The following is a 20,660-nucleotide window of genomic DNA, read 5'->3' as shown; positions in this document are numbered from 1 at the left end:
CCCCAGCCCCGCCAAGACTATGGGGGAGTCACTGTCTTGTCTCTACTTCTCTGACAGGGGAAGGTCTTGGGAATATGCGGGAATGTTGGAAGCGGGAAGAGTTCCCTCATTTCAGCTCTCCTGGGACAGGTGAGTGTATGGCAAGAGCTGGAGAGGCTACACGGACAGGGCTGTGGAAAGGGTTCCTTGCTGTAGCCTTTGTGGGGGCTGAGGTAGCCAGTAGAACACGGGTCAGGTTTTGATGCACTGGGTCAATGTCAAGGTTGCCGATGAGTCCCTTGGGTTGACGCATTTGGCAGCTCCATGCCTGGCTTGACACGGGCCAAGATTTTTCACACACTTTTGGGTTTACCTCCCGGGGACAGGCGTTAAACAGTGATTGCTTCCTTGCCCCCAGCTCCATGTTGGTCGAAATAAGTGACAGATCGTTACATTTGTGGCTTCTCCCATAGATGTCCTGGTCTATAAAATCCAGCAAAGTATCTTTGTAGAGACTAAAGGAACTGGGACGCATGGTGACTTTTGATGAATTCTTGATGGTTTGTTTTTAAGACCCCAAATACCTACCAGAGTACTTTGTAAAAATAGGGGCCAAATGAATGAATGCTTTGGGGGGGGTAGTATGACTCTAGCTGCTCTGAACACTTTGTATAGTAAGAGGGAGGTCCCCAAGTCTTATGCTGTCTCTGCTGCATCTAGCTATGAGACCCTATGTAGGTGGTAAGGCAATTTACAGGTGGCCTCCATGTTGCCATGTTTTACAAGCTCCACCCTAAAGGAATAAGACAGGTTTAGACGAAGTGGAGAGCCATCTCCTCCTTTGGCCTTTCTAAAGGGAAGATTGATTGAGCTGGGGTTGCCTCCCATTGTTGAAAGAACTTGGGCAACCTCTAAAGGAATAGAGAACAGAGGCTCAGCAGGGCATGAGTCTTGTAAGGGCCAATGTGATCAACTTTGGCATCCCTTGACTCTTTGAAAGGAGAGTGACCACTTTTCTCCTTCCTTGGGGTGAGGCAGGGGAACCCAGGGCCTGGGTTGGGTAGGCTCTGGGACCTAAGTATGTGTGCTTCTGTGAGGACCCTAGAGTCAGTGGCACATTGGAAACTAGCTCCACTTCCTACCCATCAGCACAGGTCTCTCAACAAAGTAAGAGATGCCCCGGCCTATGCTCAGACCTCCTGGCATTGGGATGCTCATTTGTTCCCAGCTTGTCCTTTTCTCAGTGCACTGATATGTAATGGAAGGAAACTTGCCTCCCTTTAACCTCTACCCTCTGATTTATTCCTCGGGAGCATCTCAAAGAAAATAGTACCCGTCTTCTATGAATCCTCGAGGGAACCAGGCACTTTTCCATGATCTGGGGAGTGGCCTGAGGGCTAAGCCAGTGGGTCCTAGATTTCCAGGATTCACCACTTTGTCTCAGTCACATGTTTATCATTTTCCCTTGGACAAAGAAACTGAGCCTCACCGGACCTTGTTTTACTCATCTACAGAATGGCCAAGGGGAGCTGGGTCAAGGGTTAGAAACTGGAGCATACATGCTAGTGAGAGCTGAGTCCTCAGGACCAATCACAGTGTCAGCCAGCCCAGTGCCATCCCCGGAAGGCACTTGTATTCCTAGAACTGCTCTTGCTAATGTCATCTCTTTTCCAAGTCTAACTTGAGCCCCTCTTCATTCCCATTGTCAAAATAGCATCGCATCATGTGATACTTCCCCTGCTCAGCCAAACTGCCACCACACCATGATCATTAGCCCTACAGATGCCCTCTCCTGACAGCATTAAATCCTAATATCACTGATACTGTTCACCACTATCTATCAGAAGCACACTCTGATGGGTCAGCTGAAGTGCCCATGGATCCTCAGTGTCACAAACTGGGCCTCATGTGTTTTCTAATTGGATTGCTCAATGCTACCAAAGTCCCAAATGGAAGTGGATTTTCCACTCTTTGTGAGGAAAAAAGTAGTAGTTCTGGCCCCTTAAGACCTGAATTCTTTCATAGTTACTACGATGTGACTGAGCCAGGGTTACTTCTTGAAGTGGAGCATACTGGGGCCTCCATCCCAGGAGAATAGGCTGTGCTGTGTTCCCAGGAACCCGGCTAAGGAGGGATGGACCCATTTGGCACACCTGGTGGAAGGGGGCCTCTTGTTACTCATCCATTCTTCAGGCATCTTGCTGTAGTTGGCCCAGAGGTGAGCTAAGTATAGTCTGCGCTCTCCAGTTGGCAGCAGGACTCATGACTACCTGCTCCCTAAATTTCCTGCCAAGCCCGTGCAAGTGTCCCTCCCACCTAGAGACCCTCAACACCACTGTTGGGCTTACAGGGCGTGTACGAGACATTTGTCACCCCACCTTGCGTCGTGTGACTAATGCTCGTGCAGTAAGGGCATTTGGGAGAGGCCCTAGAGCATGTTTTCTAAGGGTTCTCTGGTTCTCGTTGCTCTAGATGCAGTTACAGAAGGGGGTCGTGGCTGTCAATGGACCTTTGGCTTATGTTTCTCAGCAAGCATGGATCTTCCATGGGAATGTGAGGGAGAACATATTGTTTGGAGAGAAGTACAACCACCAAAGGTATCGCAAAGTCGGGATGTATCTGGCACTGATGGTTCACCTGCTTCGGACTCTTAGGCCGCTGAGAATGGGTACTAAGTGGAAAGGTTTCTCTAATGAGTTTTGATGAAACATCCATGAGATCTGCTCAGGAACTGGAATTCCTTTTTCTGACCCAGAAGTTCAGGAGAGGCACATTCTGCAGACCTCAGACCACATGGCCCGGCGAGAAGAAGACGTGGTTGTCATGTCCTCCCCAGGGCAGAGTATCATATGCTCTGAGGTTCTTTGTAACAGGACATATATTGTCTTACTCGTGAAAAATGAGCCTTGCGGTTTTGATTTAGGCTGAGTAACTAAAGCTTTGCTTGAGATAATGAGCAGAAGGCATGCAATTAGTCAGTCCCGACATGATTAATTCACACGAACACTATATGAATATATCCTTGCTTGCGTCCTCAGATGATCTAATGAGATAAAATCAAACTTCCAGTTAATAAACCTTTGATATGTGTTGGGTCATTATCTTTAAGCTCTGGAAAACAGTGACTTCGTAGGCAGGCTTGTCGGAGGTAAGTTCCATTACCATGCCTTTAGGGAGACCCAGGTATTAGATCCCATTTTACTGATGGGAGAAGCTGAAGCTCAGAGGGGTGAGCTGACTGCCCACAAGGCTCGAGTCTTGTACCTGTGGCCTGGGCTCCAGCATCACTTGCTAACATCTGGGATACCTGAGAGCAGGGTCCCTCAAAAATTTCTCAAACATCATAGGACTGACATAAGGAGTCACACTTAGGAATCAGGTTGCAGTTTGGACTTTTATTATCTGAGCCCATGGACTCTGGCTCTTTGAACTGGCATTGGCCAGCAAGTGGATTCCCAGCAAGAAGTCTGTGGCCTTTCCTCCTCTTTCCCTGGCTATGATATCCTCAGCAGAAGGCTCACATGTGATCCGTGGTGGGAGTGCTTGGCATGAGCCAAGCTGCTCTGCTCAGCATCTCATGACTACAGTTCCCTTTGCCTACTCCTGCCCCATGCCTACCTGGAATGCCTTTTGTTTCCACAGAAGCAGGCTGTAAGGACAGGTACTTAATTTACCAACAAGGAGGTAAAAGATAGCAAATATTGACCAAGTGCTTACCTTCTGCAGGTGTCTTAGTCAGGGTTTCTGTTCCTGCACAAACATCATGACCAAGAAGCAAGTTGGGGAGGAAAGGGCTTGTTCGGCTTACATTTTCCACATTGCTGTTTATCACCAAAGGAAGTCAGGACTGGAACTCAAGCAGGTCAGGAAGCAGGAGCTGATGCAGAGGCCATGGAGAGATGTTATTTACTGGCTTACTTTCCCTGGCTTGCTTTCTTATAGGACCCAAGACTACCAGCCCAGGGATGGCACCACCCACAATGAGCCCTCCCACCCTTGATCACTAATTGAGGAAATGCATTATGGTTGGATCTCATGGAGGCATTTCCTCACCTGAAGCTCCTTTCTCTGTGCTAACTCCAGCTTGTGTCAAGTTGACACACAAAACCAGCCAGTCCATCAGGGCACCACAAGGGAACACAGACATTGCTCCCAGTGTGCTACTACAAGTTACTTTAGCACCATCGTATGATGGCTAGCCTGACAGAAGCAACTTAATGGAGGAAAAGGCTTATTTTGGCTCATGGTTTCAGAGAGTTTCATCAGGGCAAGGAAGACATGGTGGAACAGTTTGTGGCTGTGGGAGAGTATATATGGCAAAGGCTGTTTGAATGTCTTAGTTACCAACCATCCTTAGTTGAGGTGTGCATCTTGTCAAGTGGGACAAAAGTCTCCCTCCCAGTGTCAGGCTCCTTGGATAGGGTTGAAGTGAGAGTGCCACTAGGAAAACCAGCTATTCAGAGCAGTGGCCAGGCTCTGAGGCTGTGGGCCACTGTGGTGCTTTGGGGACAGGTCTGCTCACCGTGGATATGTCTAGGGTTGAGATTCAGAGAGAGTGGAAACAGTGGAACGGCAGCTGCTCTCTTACCACGGCACCTCACACCGCAACTAGTTTGTGTGGTGCCAGAAGCCCCAAGAGGTGGGTTTCTATCGGAGGCTGAGTGGAGCTGTGCCCAGTAAAACAAGGAATTTGCCCCAGCAGCTTGGCTGGGCAGAGCTAGCTACTTCCTTAGTCTGAACTGCCAGTGCTTGAGAATGGGTGATGTTGAGGAACAAGACATCCCTGGAAGCTCCAGAGCTAGGGTCCATTTCCCACATTTCCTCTTTCCCTGTAAGTGACGTCTTCTGTGCTTACGTCTTACCATCTCCAACATGGTAGAGGTGATAGGTGGGCGGAGTAGCTTACAGAGCAGAAGGGGCTTAGCAGACGCCAGGGCTGACATTTGTAATCATGTAACTGTACACTACTCTACCATGTTCACCCTCTCTTCCACTCCTGGCCTTGATTCAGCCCTGTGTCCCCCCTAGATGCCATCTTCGACAACTTCAGCCCATATCTTGACTCCCTTCTGACTCAAAGAGCAATGATAAGCAGTTGACAGCCCCAGGATTTTGTAGTCACTGGTGTTATTTTCCCTGCATGACATGGACGCTGTAAGGGGAGGGACCAACCCTGAGTCAAGGGGACACCCTAGGGGTCAAGGAGACATGGTCTTTGGGACAAGGCAACTTGCCTGGGAGCCCCGAGCGTAATGTCAGCGAGATCTCCCCGCCTTGTGCTGGCAACAAGCTTCCTTCAGAAGCAGCCTAGGCAGCTGTGTTCTGTGCTGGTCTTATCATTCTGACCTCTGTGCCCACCAGGTACCAACACACAGTTCATGTCTGTGGTCTCCAGAAGGACTTGAAGAGCCTCCCTTATGGAGATCTGACTGAGGTAAGTAGAGCTGAGACCCATTTCCTGAGCTGATCCTGGCTCCATTTCCACACATCGCAGAGGCAGAAAGCCCCATGGAAATGCTGCCAGAGTCTGGTTTCTGCCTCTCATGGATTCTTTGGGGTTCACCAAGTGGAGGTGGACCCAAGATTGCTTGTGTTTGACTCCTCTTGGTTGCCTCCGCAGCCCACTTGCAACCCTTTCACCATCTCAAGAAGAGTTCCTGAGCCGCTGCTCCTTAACCTCAAGGCCCAGCTCTATCTTCACAACAGTGGTCCAGAGTGTTTCACATGGTTGGGAGTCTCAGGGTTCAGTCCAGGATGCTGAGTGACCCCTAGACTGCTTGTCCAAAGTACAGGCTTGGTCCTGGGTTGAGCTTGCTGACTCAAGTGACCCAGAGCCACTGTGCCACCCTCCTCTCTCTCCCCAGCACATCATGTTCTTGAAAAAGCTTTCCCCATAGTGACATCTCAGAAAACTAGCTCTTCCAGTCTCTCACTCTGCCTGTCAGGAGCGTCTGGCCTTTCTGAAAGCACATGTGTGTGGCTCTGGCTTCCCCTTTCAAGTTATATCTGTACACCCCTGCCAGCCCGCTTGGGACACCCCTGCCAGCCCGCTTGGGACACCCCTGCCAGCCCGCTTGGGACACCCCTGCCAGCCCGCTTGGGACACCCCTGCCAGCCCGCTTGGGACACCCCTGCCAGCCCGCTTGGGACACCCCTGCCAGCGCTTGGGTGTCTAGCCACCACCTAGACTTTCAGAAGCTAATGCAGCTCCACTGAGCTCCACTGAGGGAGACTTTGGAGGTCGACAGTGAGTAGTGGTTTGCCACCAAGTGCTGCAATTAATGCTTCTTGGTTAGCACTTGGTGAATATGTTGAGTGCTGGTATTGTGTGTCCAGTGCCCGATGCTAAAATGTGAGCTCCTGGTTCAGGTGTCACTTTCCTTGCCCAGCTCCCAGCTCTCAGCACATGGCACCCAGCTCAGTAGCTGGGCATCTGAGTACAGTGGGATCCACTCTGTACTCAAGAGGATGGGATTCCCAGAAAGACATAACCTAGATTTTCATCTTGCGGTAAATGTTTACTGAGCACCTAATCCATGCCTCATATTGGATGCCAAGTCTTAGGGATTGATGGTGTCTTCGTGGCACATACATTTGTCCACAAAGAAATGGACATAGGAGTTCCTGACCCAGGCACTTTGCTTCCTTTTCACTATTCACTATACATTCTTCCAAAGTTCCCTGCTCCAAAACCAAACAAAAACCACAAAAACAAAAGCAAAATTAAAAAAAAAAAAACTCCTCTGCATTATCAATCAATATATAGTGGACTCTGCACTGGGAAGCGGGAGTCACGTGATGGGCGCCCCTTACGCAGAGTCAGAAAGCGCTGTTCCCAGTCGGCACTGTACTTCCATGAAGCGAGGGAGATGGAATTCTTCCAGTGAGCATTGTGTAGTGTGAGGGGTGGAGGAGCTGGTGTGCAGAGAGATAACAAGCTGTGTTGTCTCCTCGAGTCCCGAGGAGCTTTAGGAAGCTCCTGCTGTACAAAGACCATGGGGTGGCAGGCAGACTTCGTGATGGGCAGTGCCATCATCCCTGTCCACAGATTGGGGAGCGAGGTATCAACCTCTCTGGGGGACAGAGGCAGAGGATCAGCCTGGCCCGCGCTGTGTATGCCAACCGTCAACTCTACCTTCTGGATGACCCGCTCTCGGCGGTGGATGCCCATGTGGGGAAGCATGTCTTTGAAGAATGCATTAAGAAGACACTCAAAGGGAAGACCGTTGTGCTGGTTACACACCAGCTGCAGGTGACTGGGGTGTGCAAGATCCATGAGATCTGGATGAGCACAGCACTTGATGTTCAAAGAGACTCCTATTCTGCCTAAATATGCCTTTCTCACCAGAAAGTAGCTCTATCTGGACAGGGGATAGAGAGGGCAGGGAAGGTAGGAGACACTGGTGACTCCTGTAGCCACCCCAGAATCCCGGTATTGCTACCTGCTTCTCTCTGTGTATGACTTCCATTGGCTTAGTCTTTGGGGTCAGCAGGGACAGGACCTTTCCTCCACCAATGGGTAGATTCTCTAGGATCAGTTGGCTCTGAAATCCGGGCTATTGGTGCCAAGGAAATGGGGATCCAGGCAGGGACAAGTCAGTCTCTACCCATTCTCCAATAGGGACTTGATGGGCCTGAGGTCAGGGGCTCCTTGTCTGGGGATCATGGAAACTCTCTTTTCTCTTTCCTCACCCAGAAAGTCATGGCTCTTGTGATGAGGGGTCCAGGCTCCCCAGCTCTTCCTCTAGCCCAGGAAAGGCCATCTGGAGGCCAGGACCAGTGGGCAATGCTAAGGCTTCAGGGCTCTTCTGCCTTCTTAGAGCCTGTTCCTGTTCAAACAGTAGTCTCCCTCTGGCTTAGGAGGATGAGTCTTGCTGATAAAAGGGACGGCTTATGTTAAGTGAACTGGAGGATTTGGCTGTACAGTCACAGACCTTGTTGCATCTGTCCCACATACAGGTTCTGAATGCTTGGTGGGAATCTAGGGCCCCTTCTCTACCCAAGATAATCCAATCCAGGGCTCCCCTCTCATGCTCTCTCCCTCTCTAATCTCCCTATGGCAAGTCCTGCAGATATACTGCACGTGAGTGTATGAGTGTGTGTGTGTGTGTGTGTGTGTGTGTGTGTACCTCGAAGTATAAAACATTCCACAGACATTGGGAGGTGACTTGTTGGGACACTGGTGCAGAAAGCCCATCTTCTTGTTCAGCAGGCCTGATCTTGGGGCGGAGGCAGATCTCATTGCCTTTCAGTGAAAGGGAAGTTGAGATGGTGAAGGTATGAAGGTTGAGGCAGCAAGTAAGCTTGTCATAGCTATATGATATTGCAGCCAGTATGTTGGTACCCTCTGGCTGAGGCCAGGAGGACCACCCTGAAGAGAGAGGAATATCTAAAAGACCCAGGAAACCCAGCTCCCTCCACCCTCCCCAGAATAAGCTTTAAGCATTAAAATTTTGTACACATGGGTATTTGGATTTTTTTAGAAGTTTTGCCACAACTCTAGAAAATACTGAGCCAGGTTAGTTGGACAAGAACTCCTAGGTCCTTGCAGGCCAGGGCCGAAGTAGAGGAAAAGGGTGGCTGGATTCAGTCTGGAATCCCATGTTTTGCCTAGGAGTGGTCTCTGGCCTAGCTAAGTGTGTTTACCAAAGTCCTGGCCAGTGACTATTCAGTCAGTGGCATCAGCTTGCCCTGGGAAAACTGTCTTCCTGAGGAGTCCCGGGTCCTGGAGAATGATGCTTTGGTCCTGACAGGTGTGAGACAGAGCTGTCCCTCCAGTATCCCTCATGGAGGATGAACCATAGCCACATGCCTGGCCCATTTTTGATACTCACTAGCCCGTGGTATGAGCTTTGGCAAGCTGGTGTTTTCCCAGAGTCTCCAGCAGTCACACCTTTCCAAGGTCATTTTAGCTCACTTTTTGCTTGTTGGGTGATGAAGAAAGCCACCAGGTGGCACCATAATCTTGGTACACTCTTCATTCCATTCTTAGTGGGGGCTGGGAGGGCTCAGCCTCAAACTGCAGCCCCGGGGCTTTCCAGAACATTTCTTAGCTGCTCTGACCTCAGATGCTTTGGAGTAGCTGGCCAGGACAGCCACTCATCTGTTTACTTGAGGAAACAAAGCGATGCCAGCAGTCTGACGAGCTGCTGGGATCTACTCAGGGCTCAGCTTCCTAAGTGTTTGCAGAGCTCAGCTACACAAAGCTACCTGGTGTCACTGGAGTGAACGGAGGGCTTGCTGGCCAGAGGGACCTCTTTTGGGCTCTTCCGAGTCTGTGTGGTAGACCCACACACAGGCAAAAAAGCCTGTAGATTGCAATGAGCCTTTTGTGCTTCCTCTCCTCATGTGAAAAGAATCAATGGCTTAACCGAGCTTCCAGCTTTCTCAAGCTGGGAGCTGCCGGAGGATGGGAGATAAGATGTAAGATCAGGCTGTGAAACACTGGAGAATGGTGCCTGAGGGAAAGGTTCTATCAGAAGCAGAAGGTGTGTCTCCACTGGGCACTAGAAGCCAGGTTCCTGCTTGGGCTGCCTGGGGAAGGGTCTCAGTCATGGATAGAGGAGACAGAGGCTAGAACTATCCAAGCTGCTGGAACTGCGCTTGTTGAAGCATTTGGGCACTGCCCACCTTATCAGGTGTACAACCATCAGTGGTAGCCCTTTGTTATCAGGATTCAAATCAAGGTTAGCCAAGTGGGATTTGGCCTTAAACAGAGGAGAAAATCGGAGCAAATCGGAGGCTCTGGCCCTGCTGTGATGGCTTACTTCTTTAGATCAAACCGTTCTCACTCTTACAGCATCTTGCCTGCCTGTAGGAAGGGACTATCTGCTCTTTGTTGGGTGAATCAATGGAGGAGTGCTCTTTCTTCTTCCAAAGTAAAAAAGGAGTCCCTCTCAGCAGAATGCTTTAATCCCAGGATTGATGTGGACGTGAAGGGTCTCAGAATCAGAAAAGCAGAAGTGTTTTGGGTAAAACGGGGCATGTAATACTGCTCACGTAGTTATTGTACTGTTAAAGCTGGTGGGGGTGTGGCCTGTGACTTGGTTTCTATTCCATGGGCTCAGTGGGGTGGGGCTTCTGACAGGACTGAGATCATGTTTTCTGTCTTTCCCAAATCTTGGCCTCACAATAGTCAATCAGATTTCTTAGTAGGGTAGCTCATTCAGAGAGAAGAAGCAAAGGGAGTTTTGATTGCCTCATTGTGGCAGCCAGACTCCAGCTTCTGTACTGAAAAGACTGGGGGACTACCTTCGTGGTTCTCAATTGCCCCCTCATCCCCAACCCCTGGGGCATTTGGTAATGTTTGCAGATGTTTTTGCTCATCACAACTAGGGAAAGATATTCTACTGGTAGGTAGAGACCAGAGAGACAGTGATATAGTCTATGATGTACAGGGCAGCCCCCAAAGACAAGGAATTATTTGTCCCCCCATGCTAATAGTACCAGGATTGAAAACCGCAGTAATTCAGTGCACCTGGGACAGCAGGCTGGGAGTTTGGCAAATGGAAATTGGGTGTGAGGTCTTTCCTACCGAGGCAGTGCCGTTGTGGATGGACACACTGTCTCGGCAGTTCCTGGAGTCTTGTGATGAGGTCATTCTGTTAGAAGATGGAGAGATCTGTGAAAAGGGCACCCACAAGGAGTTAATGGAAGAGAGGGGGCGCTATGCAAAGCTGATCCACAACCTCCGGGGACTGCAATTCAAGGTAAACTGCTCACCTGCCTGGTGAGTGGGATTAAAGAGCCCCACCTCATGGCTTCCCGCCTGGGAGAGGTCAGTAGTCTCACTTTCAGAAGGCATTTCATTTTATCTCCAGGATCCAGAGCACATTTACAATGTAGCCATGGTGGAGACCCTGAAGGAGAGCCCAGCTCAGAGAGATGAAGACGCTGGTACAGTCAGATGACAGTTCCCCCCTCTCACTGCCCCTGGATCCTGAGTGGACACAGACCTTTTCATTTATTTATTATACAATTTCTCATCCTAGTCTTGGCTTCACGAGATGAGAAAGATGAAGGAAAAGAACCTGAAATGGAAGAATTTGTGGACACAAAAGGTATTTACCACCTTTTCCCTTGGCTGGGTACCTGGAAGTACATGCTAGGCACCCACTATCCGCATAGAGGAGTGGAAAAACAGTGTTATCTCTCTGGGAAGCGAGGAGAGTGCTGTGTTGTAGTGTGAGCTCACACAGGGTAATGCCAGCTGTCAACTCAAATAAGTTGTGAAGCCCCTTGAGGGTTAAAACCCTCTACTGGGTTCTTTCTGAGGACATTCCCAGAGACAGTTGCCAACAAGGGAAATCCACCCATAGGAGGGCAGCACCTCTCCTAAGGGAAACCCACCTCATAGGAGGGCAGCACCTTCTCCCAGGTGGGATCCAGATGGAGTACAGGGGGAAGGAGAACATGCCCATTGCTCTATCCAGTCTTTCTGTTTTGGGGTCACCGTGAGTAAGAAATTGTCCCCCCTTTTAATTAATTAATATTATAATACAATTACATCATTTCCCACTTCTGTTTCCTTCTTCTAAAACCTCCCCTGCGCCCCCACACACTTGTTCTCTTTTGAATTCATGACCTCTTTTGCTTTACTTGTTGTTGTTGTGTATATTCTGTGTGTGTGTGTGTGAGTGTGTGTATTCTTAAATATAAAAATACAGTCTGCTCGATCCATATAATGTTGGCTTGTATGCATGTTTTCAGGCTGGCCATTTGGGATTGAATAACCCATTGGCATGTTCTTCCCTGGGGAAGACCATTCATTTCTCCTGCTCTTGGTATTCCTTAGTTGCCTGTGGTTCTTTGTGTAGGGTTGAGGCATCATGAGCTTTCCCCTTTCATGACAGCAGGTCCGTTGGTATCATCACTGTTCAGGTCATAAAACTGGACACTCTTAACCTCAGTTTCTTAATCTACAAAGAAGGGAAATGATAGAGACGTGCAAAGACTCTTCAGAAAGAGTCTTGCAAAGGTTAAATGGAAAACTGTGAGATTGCCGGCAAAGTGCCTGAAACATGACGACTTTTGGAAGTCAGGTCTAGATCATTTCCACATGCCACTCTGCTCTCCTCCTACCCGAGAGGTCAAAGCAGCACGTGGAAACGATGTAGAGGGCAATGTAGAGCATTGAGAAAAGGTAACAGAGCCACAGAAGGACCAAGGCTGGATCAGGTTACACATCCACTTGATAAGTTGTAAACCTTGCGTTGAGTGCCATGTCCTGAAACAGGGAAGAGACGCTCTGTTCCCAGGTTTTAACATATAGCCTGGTAGATGTCACCAGCAAATGAGTAGCTGTGGCAAACTGGGATAAAGGTAATGGGGAGTTGACATAGGAGCAACACATAGGTTGTGGAAGGCTCCACAAGAGGGGCAGTCTTTGCATTCCTAGGGATACCTAGGAGTTTCCTGGGGTAATGTGATGAGAAGATGAGTAGAGGGCTTAAAGGTGAGGTTACGAGAAAATTTGGGGGATGAAAGGAAGGAGAGATGAGAGTGAGACTGACCAGTGCCCCCTATCAAGGCTACCCTTTTTCCTTAGAGGGTTGCTATTCTTCCCTTGTCCCCGGGGCAGAAACTCTGGGCTTCAGCCTGTTTAGAGACAGGGATCACAATGGGGTTAGCTTCTTGCAAGAGTTCTAACCCTCATTAATATGTAGCATGACACACACACACACACACACACACACACACACACACACACACACACACTTTTGGCTAAGTGTGGTGGCACAGGCCTGTAACCCTAGAACAAGGGAGGCAGAGGCAAGAAGATCATGAGTCTGAGGTTTGCCTGGATGACCATAGCATATACTGAATCAAAGCAAGAAAAACGAATAGTCAAAGCGAAGCATACACAGCTGCACACTGAAGTCAACATTCATCTTTAAAGCTCTCTTCCTTTTATATATCAAGTGAAAGGCACATCTGGATTTCAGAATGTTAAAATAGGAAGAAGAAAGTCTTGAGTCTGTCACTGCTAATGCTGCTTGTGAGATATGCACGTTTAGAAAGACAACCTATTTGTATGGCCTGCAAGTCTCCCTGGGCCAAAGGGAATCACCAAGATACCTCTTGCAGACTTTGTTGGGGGGGAACTCCAGGCCACTCAGCATCTGACACCCTGCTGGGGGCAGGGTGGAGGGCGGGGAAGGAGGCTGCTGTTCCTCGTGTTGCTCACCACCCACCCTTCTCTGGACAAGGAAGTAGACTGAAACATCACTGGAGACAGGCCCTGTCTCCCAAGGTTAGCCGCTGGACTGAGAAGTGCCCGGCATGATGCTGAAGGGGCAGGACACACACTAAAGGCTGGGCAGCCTTCCTCAGCACCCTCTGCTGGAGTCTTTTCTTAAGCCCAGGAAAAGCCCAAAGGCTGCCAGTCACTCCCCTGGACTGTTGCCATTTGTGTCCTGGGTTGCTCTCATGTGCTGCCTTTCCCTCATTTTGCAGCCTGAGAAGAGAGAGTGGAACATCTCAAAGACATTTGCAGGCCCCCAGGCACAGCATGATGGGGCTTTGTCCATCAGGTATCTGTGAGGTAGAAAAGAGACCACGGACAAAGTTCCCCCCATCCACCTGTCCCTGTCACAGCAGCTCACACAGCCCAACTTGAACTCGGGAGCTCTCAATAGGTATAGGCACACTGTGTACTCCTCTGAGTCTTCTGCTTGACATTCAGTTCTGGGAGCTAGCACAGCCCTGGACTCCCAGGGCTAAGCATTTAGTGGACACCACAGAGACCTTAAAAGGTTCCGAGTCACGAGGCCCCCAGGGCAGTAAGGAGAATCAGATAATGTAAAATGATCAAGGTATATTATAACATTGAAAGCGTGTGGAAAATAGGCCATGCGCCTTATCAGCAGAGGGGAGGGCACAAAGGTGACATGCTGGCCTCACCTTGTGCCCCCCCCTCCCGCTGGCCACAAGGCTCATGACTTTCCTTGTGTTTGTCTCTGCAGCTCCAGTGCACCAGCTTATCCAGATTGAAAACCCCCAAGAAGGAATCGTGACCTGGAAAACATATCACACGTATATTAAAGCTTCTGGAGGTTTAGTATAAAACATCAGGTTTCTTGATTTAATTTGCATTTTAAAAATCTGTTTTTAAACTGTTGGGTTCGTGTTTTTATGATTCCGTCACCAATTACTCTTTTTATGCTTATGCTAGGGCTGCTTATCAGTGCTTTCATTTCCCCCTAAAACCTAAAGTCTGATAATACAGCCCTTTAAATGGAGCCATTTTTTATCTCCATTAAAGCTGCCAGGTTCTGTTTTATTAGAGCTGAGTGGGCAGCAGCCAGAAGCCATTGGTGGTTCTTAGCGACACACACACACACACACATATGCATGCACATACAAACTCACATACACATACACACATAAATGCACACACACTCACACACACATGCATACACACATACAAATGTGTACACACTCCCATACAGGCACACATTCATATACACACATTTACATGCATGTAAACACACACACACACATACTCACTCACACACACAAATTCACACACACTCCTATGCAGGTACACACACTTCCATACACACATTCCCATGCACTTCCACATGCTCTGCATGCATACACATACACTCACATACTCATACACTCACATAGTCAAACACTCACACATAGACTTATACACACACACACACACACACACACACACAAACATGCACATGGTCTGATTGTTGAGCATAGTAGCAATCAGCTCATTACACAAGAGACTATCTGCACGTACAAACTCTTCCAGCAAGACTAAGGATTTGAGTATTTATTTAGAGATGGAATCTAATGTTTAGCCCAGGCAAGCCTCAAACTTGTGATCTTCCTAACCAAACATTCCCAGATGTGGAACAACAGACTTGTCCCACCACACTGGACTCTTGACTTGCTTTTAGCAAATGCTGAATTGCTTTTGATGAGCATGGTAACGCATACCTGTGTCCTTACTAGCACATGAACATGATCTTTTCTCTGCAGCCTTTGACTATCCCGAATCCCAAGGATGGGGCTCAGGGTAGGACAACTGGCCACTGGCTCTCACATCTGCAACCCTGTTTCTCTGGCAGGGTACCTGGTCTCCTTCCTGGTTTTGTGTCTCTTCTTCCTGATGATGGGCAGCTCTGCTTTCAGCACCTGGTGGCTGGGGATCTGGTTAGACAGGGGCTCCCAGGTGAGTTTCCCTTGACAATGCTGAGTCTGTGTCTTGGAACAGAACTGAATAGAGGTTTTAAAATAGAGACACCTAGTGTCACCCTTTGCCCCCTTGCTTCTTTTGGAGACACTGAGGTAGGTTAGTTTCAATTCTTGAGATCCTTTCCTGTTTTTGTTTGTTTGTTTGTTTTAAATAAGCAAGGCACCTGAAAGTTTACACATACATCTTCATATTAAAAAGGGGGTTCTGAAAAATGATGGTTCTTATGTGTCCTATGTGACACGTGTCCTATGTAGTATCAGTTTGAACTTTCCTCTGAGGAAGGATAGGGACACTTTCCCAATTTGCCTTATCGAGGGGACCTGAAGTAGATGCAGCCTTTGGAAGTGTTCCAAGGCTGCCGGGGCGGGGCGGGGGGGGGGGCTTCCATTTTCCCCAGGGTTTCCATCTTAGCCAGGGCCCTTCCTGGGCAGCACCAATTCACTCCTCTCCCTCCAGCTTGCTGCAATCTTCCCCAGTTGCTAGCCATTGGTTTTAAAGCTTGTCCTGGAGCTCCAGGGAATGCTAAGTGTGGGGGTTGTGGTGCTTGCTCATTATCCAAGATTACATTGTGATAGCACCTTGTTGCTATGACATCAAAATAAGGCTTCGTGGGTGTGGGGGAGGGGAGGGGCTGTTGGGTACTGCTTCCTGAGGCTGTTCCCACATCATAGGGCACTGAGATGCCTGCTCTGTGCAGAGATCTGTTTTTCAAGTATGTGTATTCTTCCAAGTGTCTGCCCATGAAGATTTTGTCCATTCCTCAGAGGGCTTCAGATGTAGGGTCAAGTGGAGCCATCCCTTGGACTCTGGGCTTCCTCCACAGGCCACTGAACATGCAGCAACAGTGGCGAGTGGCATGCCCGTGTGATTACTCCTGACCCCGGATGCTGTGGGTACCACTGACAGCACTTCAAAGCCTGCTCTGCAAGCTGAGCCTTTCATCAACTAACCCTCCCCCACTGCCCCCAGGGATGCTTTCGCATCCCTCTGCAGGCGCTCATCCATCAGCAACCTCTGGTTTACATTTCCCCCATTACTGTAATCAGCAGAATGGCATTTAGAAGAAACATGTTTGTTTGCTCCCCAAAGGCATCCTTGACTTTTTAACACACAGCCCAGAGAAAAATGAAACTGTCAATTTCTCGGCAACAGGGGGAAGATGGCCTCTATCCAGAAATGCTGGTGATGTTGTGTCCCCTTGCTGGAAGGGATGAAGCCATATCGTTCGTTTCTTGAATCCTCTGAGAGCCCCTTGGGTTTGCTAGGCTTCCTCTTTCTTGCCAGGGACTGCAGAGCAGGGCAGCACCACCCCCCCAACACACACACAGTTGGCCTTTGGAGACAGCCCAGGGGAGAGGACTGAGAAACTGGACCAGCCTACATAGAGATCCCTGAATCTCACTCGATAGTGGCTGCTGCTAGGTAGCTTGGCAGGTGGGAGGGTGGTCCCCGATTCCCTGCCTTGTCTGGGTTGCCAAAGGAGGAGCCACGTCAGCTTCTTAGAATCCAGAGGTCCCATTTGCTTCAGGGTCTTCTTGGTCTAACATCACTGCAGGCCTCCCGAGGCACAGGTGGCTTCTGGGATAGCTGCCCTACATCTGTATTTTCTCCACCATCAGGTGGCCCTCTATGGAGGAGGCATGCAAAGCTCAGACAGCCCCTGAGGGACCTGATTTGATTTTACCTACATGGTGGGAATCTAAATTTTACTCTTTTAAAATGTGTTTGTTTCTATGCATGCATGTAGGCGCTTGTCCATGTGTGAATGTGTGAAGAATGAAGGCTGACTTTGAGTATCTTCCCTTACTCCTCTCTATCTTAATTTGTGAGGTAGGGTTTCTAGAGCTCATTGTTTTGTCGAGGTGGCCAGCCACTGAGCCCCAGTGATCTACCCATCTTCCCCCAAATTGTGATACTGGGGTTACAGGCCTGTGCCACCACCATGCCTTGCTTTTAGATGCCAGTTAGGGATCTGAACTCAGGTCCTCAGGCATGTGTGGCAAATACTTTGCCCACCGAGCCATCTCTCCAGTTCTCCCTGACTCATTTTTGATAGCCGTGTGCCTCCTTTTAGTTTCGTCCTTTCAGAAAGATTATCTGCAATAGGCTCCCTTCTCCCAATAGCATACGGATCTCGATACTTCTTTTTTGTTGCTGTTGTGTTGCAGGTCATCTGTGCATCCCAGAGCAATAAGACAGCCTGCAACATTGACCAGACCCTGCGAGACACCAAACACCACATGTACCAGTTGGTTTACATAGCAAGCATGGTGTCTGTGCTGACGTTTGGCATCATCAAAGGCTTTACCTTCACCAACACTACACTGATGGCGTCCTCTTCTCTCCACAACAGAGTGTTTAACAAGGTAGTAGCACAGAGGGCTGAAGGCCCACCGGATTGCTCAGTCCACAGGGCTAAGCAGGCCCTTGTGTGTCAAACATTGTGTGGGACTTTGGGGATGGGACAGCTCTCCTGGAGTCTGCCATCTAGTTTTCAAGGCGTCTTCCACTTGTTTGAGTACCATATAGGAAGGCCAGTTTCAGAGAGCGATAGGGATACCTCATGGACTCTTAGGCCGGAAGGATGGTGGGGAAGATGCTTCTAAGCGCCCCCAGCTAGTGAAAGCCTGGAAATGGGCTGCTGCTTTCCGGTGCTGCGGCAGTGTGCAGCAGCAGTTGGTTGCCAGGGCTCTTAACAGAGCACACAGGTATGCTCCATGCTTTGTGGAGTAGACAGACAAGTAGACTTGACATTTTTGTTTGCCTGGGGCTCAAAATCCCTCCCTCCTCTGAGAGTGTCAGGCTCCCCTATCCCAGGCGGCACCTGAGATTTGGAGAGGAAACCCTATACATAGGCAGGATATCTCCAGAATTCACTCATGGTGGCGGTCTAAGAATGGGGAGCACCACCCTCATTTTCGAAAGACCACCTGATCCCCTGGCCTGTGCTTTGGAAAAATAGGTCTGCCTCCCTTAACCCCCTGCCCCCTGCTCTCACCTTCCTGCCCTGCCAGAAGTTCACCGACCCCTGGCCGACTCAGTTCACTCTGCTTCTATCCTCAGATCATCAGGAGCCCAATGAGCTTCTTTGACACAACTCCCACAGGCCGGCTAATGAATCGTTTCTCTAAAGACATGGATGAGCTGGACGTGAGGCTGCCATTTCATGCTGAGAACTTTTTGCAGCAGTTTTTTATGGTGGTGTTTATTCTGGTGATAATGGCTGCTGTGTTTCCTATTGTCCTTGTGGTGCTGGCTGGCCTGGTTGTAATCTTCCTCATTCTTTTACGGTAGGACTATACACAACTTGAAAATGGCAAATACTCAACCAACACCCGGACCCCAAAACACAAATACACTGAGTTGGGGTGGGGAGAGAATAGGAATAAATATATTCCTCAGCTTGGAGGCAGGGGATGGTGAATACCTGCTTTCTTCTCTGATGGGAGAATCCTAGATTCTTGGCACTTGTTACATACCAGGTGCTATGGCAAGTACCTGGCATCCGTCTGGCTTTTTGGCCCCAGGGCAATGCTGGGAGGTGGGTAAGTTATTAGGAGGTTCAGGAAACTAGTAAGCAGGTTTGCCATCTGTCTGCTGATTCATTCCTAACCAGTGGGCTCTGAGGATGCCCATCTTCAGCCACTGTGAATTTTGAGAAACAGCTTTCACTGCAGCTAAAGATTAACATGTATGGAGATGTGAGGAAGGGGATGGGGACAGTTCTCGAATGTGTACATGCCCATCAGGAGAGACACTAGAAGCTGCAAGTGGGGGTGAGGGGCAGCGGGATTTCTCATCAGGCACTGTGGGGAGTACCGAGAGGGAACAAAGAGCTGTAAGTCTGAAAGGTTTGTGCCAGAATTCCAGCTTTGCCAGGAAGCTAGTTGGAGAACCCTGAAATGCTTCCTTCTCCCCTAAAGTTCTTAGTCATGAGAATGTGTGCTTGGCCTGCGTCAGAGGAGCAGGTGGGAGGAGGGATTAGGTCCTCCCCAGTTAAAGATACAATGGAGTGATAAACAAACTGGAGAGATTTGGAGTTTGGAAAAGGGCTGACGAGGGACAGGTGTGAATGGCCATAGTGAGAACAGGAAAGGGGGTTTGAGGGGCATTTACCAGGCAGTATCATTAGGATTTTACAAGGGGGAGACTTTCGGATATTAGGGAGATTGGTTCAACCAAGGGCAAACCAAGATGGTGGTCTGAGAGAAGCAGTTGAGCAGTCACAGCTCAGACTCCTGTGCCAAGTCTGAGGCAGTGATCATGGCAAATATGTGAGGGAGACTGTGGCTGGAGACTGACACAGTCATCCAGCAGGAGCAGGTGTGATCAGGGGGATTAAGACTAGTGTCCTGGGAGTCAGCAGAGCCAGCTCTCACTGCCATCTCTTAATATGACCGAGGAAAGCACACATTTTCAAACTCAATTGTTTATTGTGAAAGCCAATCAAACTTGAGGGATCTAGTGGATCCCTCAAGCCTCTATCCATTTGACCACTTTGGTTGCTGTCTCCTCTATTGCTATTGATTGACTTAGTAAAAGCTTAAAAGAAATCCATCCAACATACCCAATCCTTTGCTATAAAGACAAGAGAGACCAAAAAGGGACCCTAACCTAATTATCCATATGTTTACAATGAATTCACAGAGCTCTGAGCTACTGAGCTTTCCTCATTCTGTGGGTTAATTTTAGTTGAGAATCTGCAAGCTATCTGGAGGATAGCCAGCAAATGTGCATGCTCAAGGGCACAGGTCTCCTATTTTCAGGGCTCTTGGGACTTCCATGTATAGTGCAAGACAGTAAGGTGCAAGAGTTTTTGAATTCAGTTCCTGTGGTTATCATGTTTCTACCAAATTACCTTTGGAGGGCCATACACGGGCAACCAGGCCAGAGCCCTCTTTTTCTTACTCTGATTGGTTACTGTCATAGGGTTTTACTGCTGTGAATGGACACCATGACCAAGGCAACTCTTATAAGAACAACATTTAATTGGGGATGGTTTATAGGTTCAGAGGTCACTCCGTCATCATCAACATGGGGGCATGGCAGTATCCATGCAGGCATGGCACAGGAGAAGTTGAGAGTTCAAAATCTTGTTCCAAAGGCAAACAGGAGAAGACTGGCTTCCAGGCAGCTAGGAGGAGGGTCTCTAAGCCCACGCCCACAGTGACACACCTACTGCAACAAGGCCACACTCCCTAATAGTGCCGCTCCATGGGCCAAGCATATACAAACCATCAGAGTTAGCAAAAGCTGGTTGACTTGTGTTCAGGGGCTCCACTGTGCAAAATCTTTGGGTCTTTTAAAAGTCTAGAACAGTCTACAGCAATACATGTCATTCTTGCTCCAGGAAGCACTCCGGTCTGAAGGCAAATGAAGTAATGGTGTGCTCAGACTCCTCAGTTAACCCACCCCTAACACAGTCAGACAGGACATCCTGGAGAGGAATGGCAGGTTCCAGTTCTCA

General features: G+C 49.0%; 1 protein-coding gene across 4 annotated transcripts in view; it reads left to right on the top strand.

Annotated features, from left to right (window-relative positions):
* Positions 1-20,660, top strand: part of LOC116069785 (multidrug resistance-associated protein 9) — a 72,419-nt gene that overhangs the window by 30,701 nt on the left and 21,058 nt on the right. For all 4 annotated transcript variants that reach the window (XR_004110139.1, XM_031340699.1, XM_031340700.1 and 1 more), the window contains exons 11-21: positions 58-129; positions 2,452-2,576; positions 5,341-5,413; positions 7,028-7,231; positions 10,554-10,688; positions 10,800-10,875; positions 10,971-11,039; positions 13,944-14,033; positions 15,066-15,169; positions 17,362-17,559; positions 18,257-18,483. Coding sequence is in view for 3 of the 4 variants with exons in the window: in XM_031340699.1 (XP_031196559.1) it covers positions 58-129; positions 2,452-2,576; positions 5,341-5,413; positions 7,028-7,231; positions 10,554-10,688; positions 10,800-10,875; positions 10,971-11,039; positions 13,944-14,033; positions 15,066-15,169; positions 17,362-17,559; positions 18,257-18,483 (1,373 nt within the window). In the remaining variant the exon portion in view is untranslated. The remainder of the gene's footprint in view (positions 1-57; positions 130-2,451; positions 2,577-5,340; positions 5,414-7,027; positions 7,232-10,553; positions 10,689-10,799; positions 10,876-10,970; positions 11,040-13,943; positions 14,034-15,065; positions 15,170-17,361; positions 17,560-18,256; positions 18,484-20,660) is intronic.

The sequence above is a fragment of the Mastomys coucha genome, unplaced genomic scaffold (genome assembly GCF_008632895.1).
Source record: "Mastomys coucha isolate ucsf_1 unplaced genomic scaffold, UCSF_Mcou_1 pScaffold22, whole genome shotgun sequence".
NCBI classification, from domain to species: domain Eukaryota; kingdom Metazoa; phylum Chordata; class Mammalia; order Rodentia; family Muridae; genus Mastomys; species Mastomys coucha.
The sequence above is the reverse complement of the archived record's forward strand: the minus strand, read 5'-3'. Positions and strand labels throughout refer to the sequence as shown.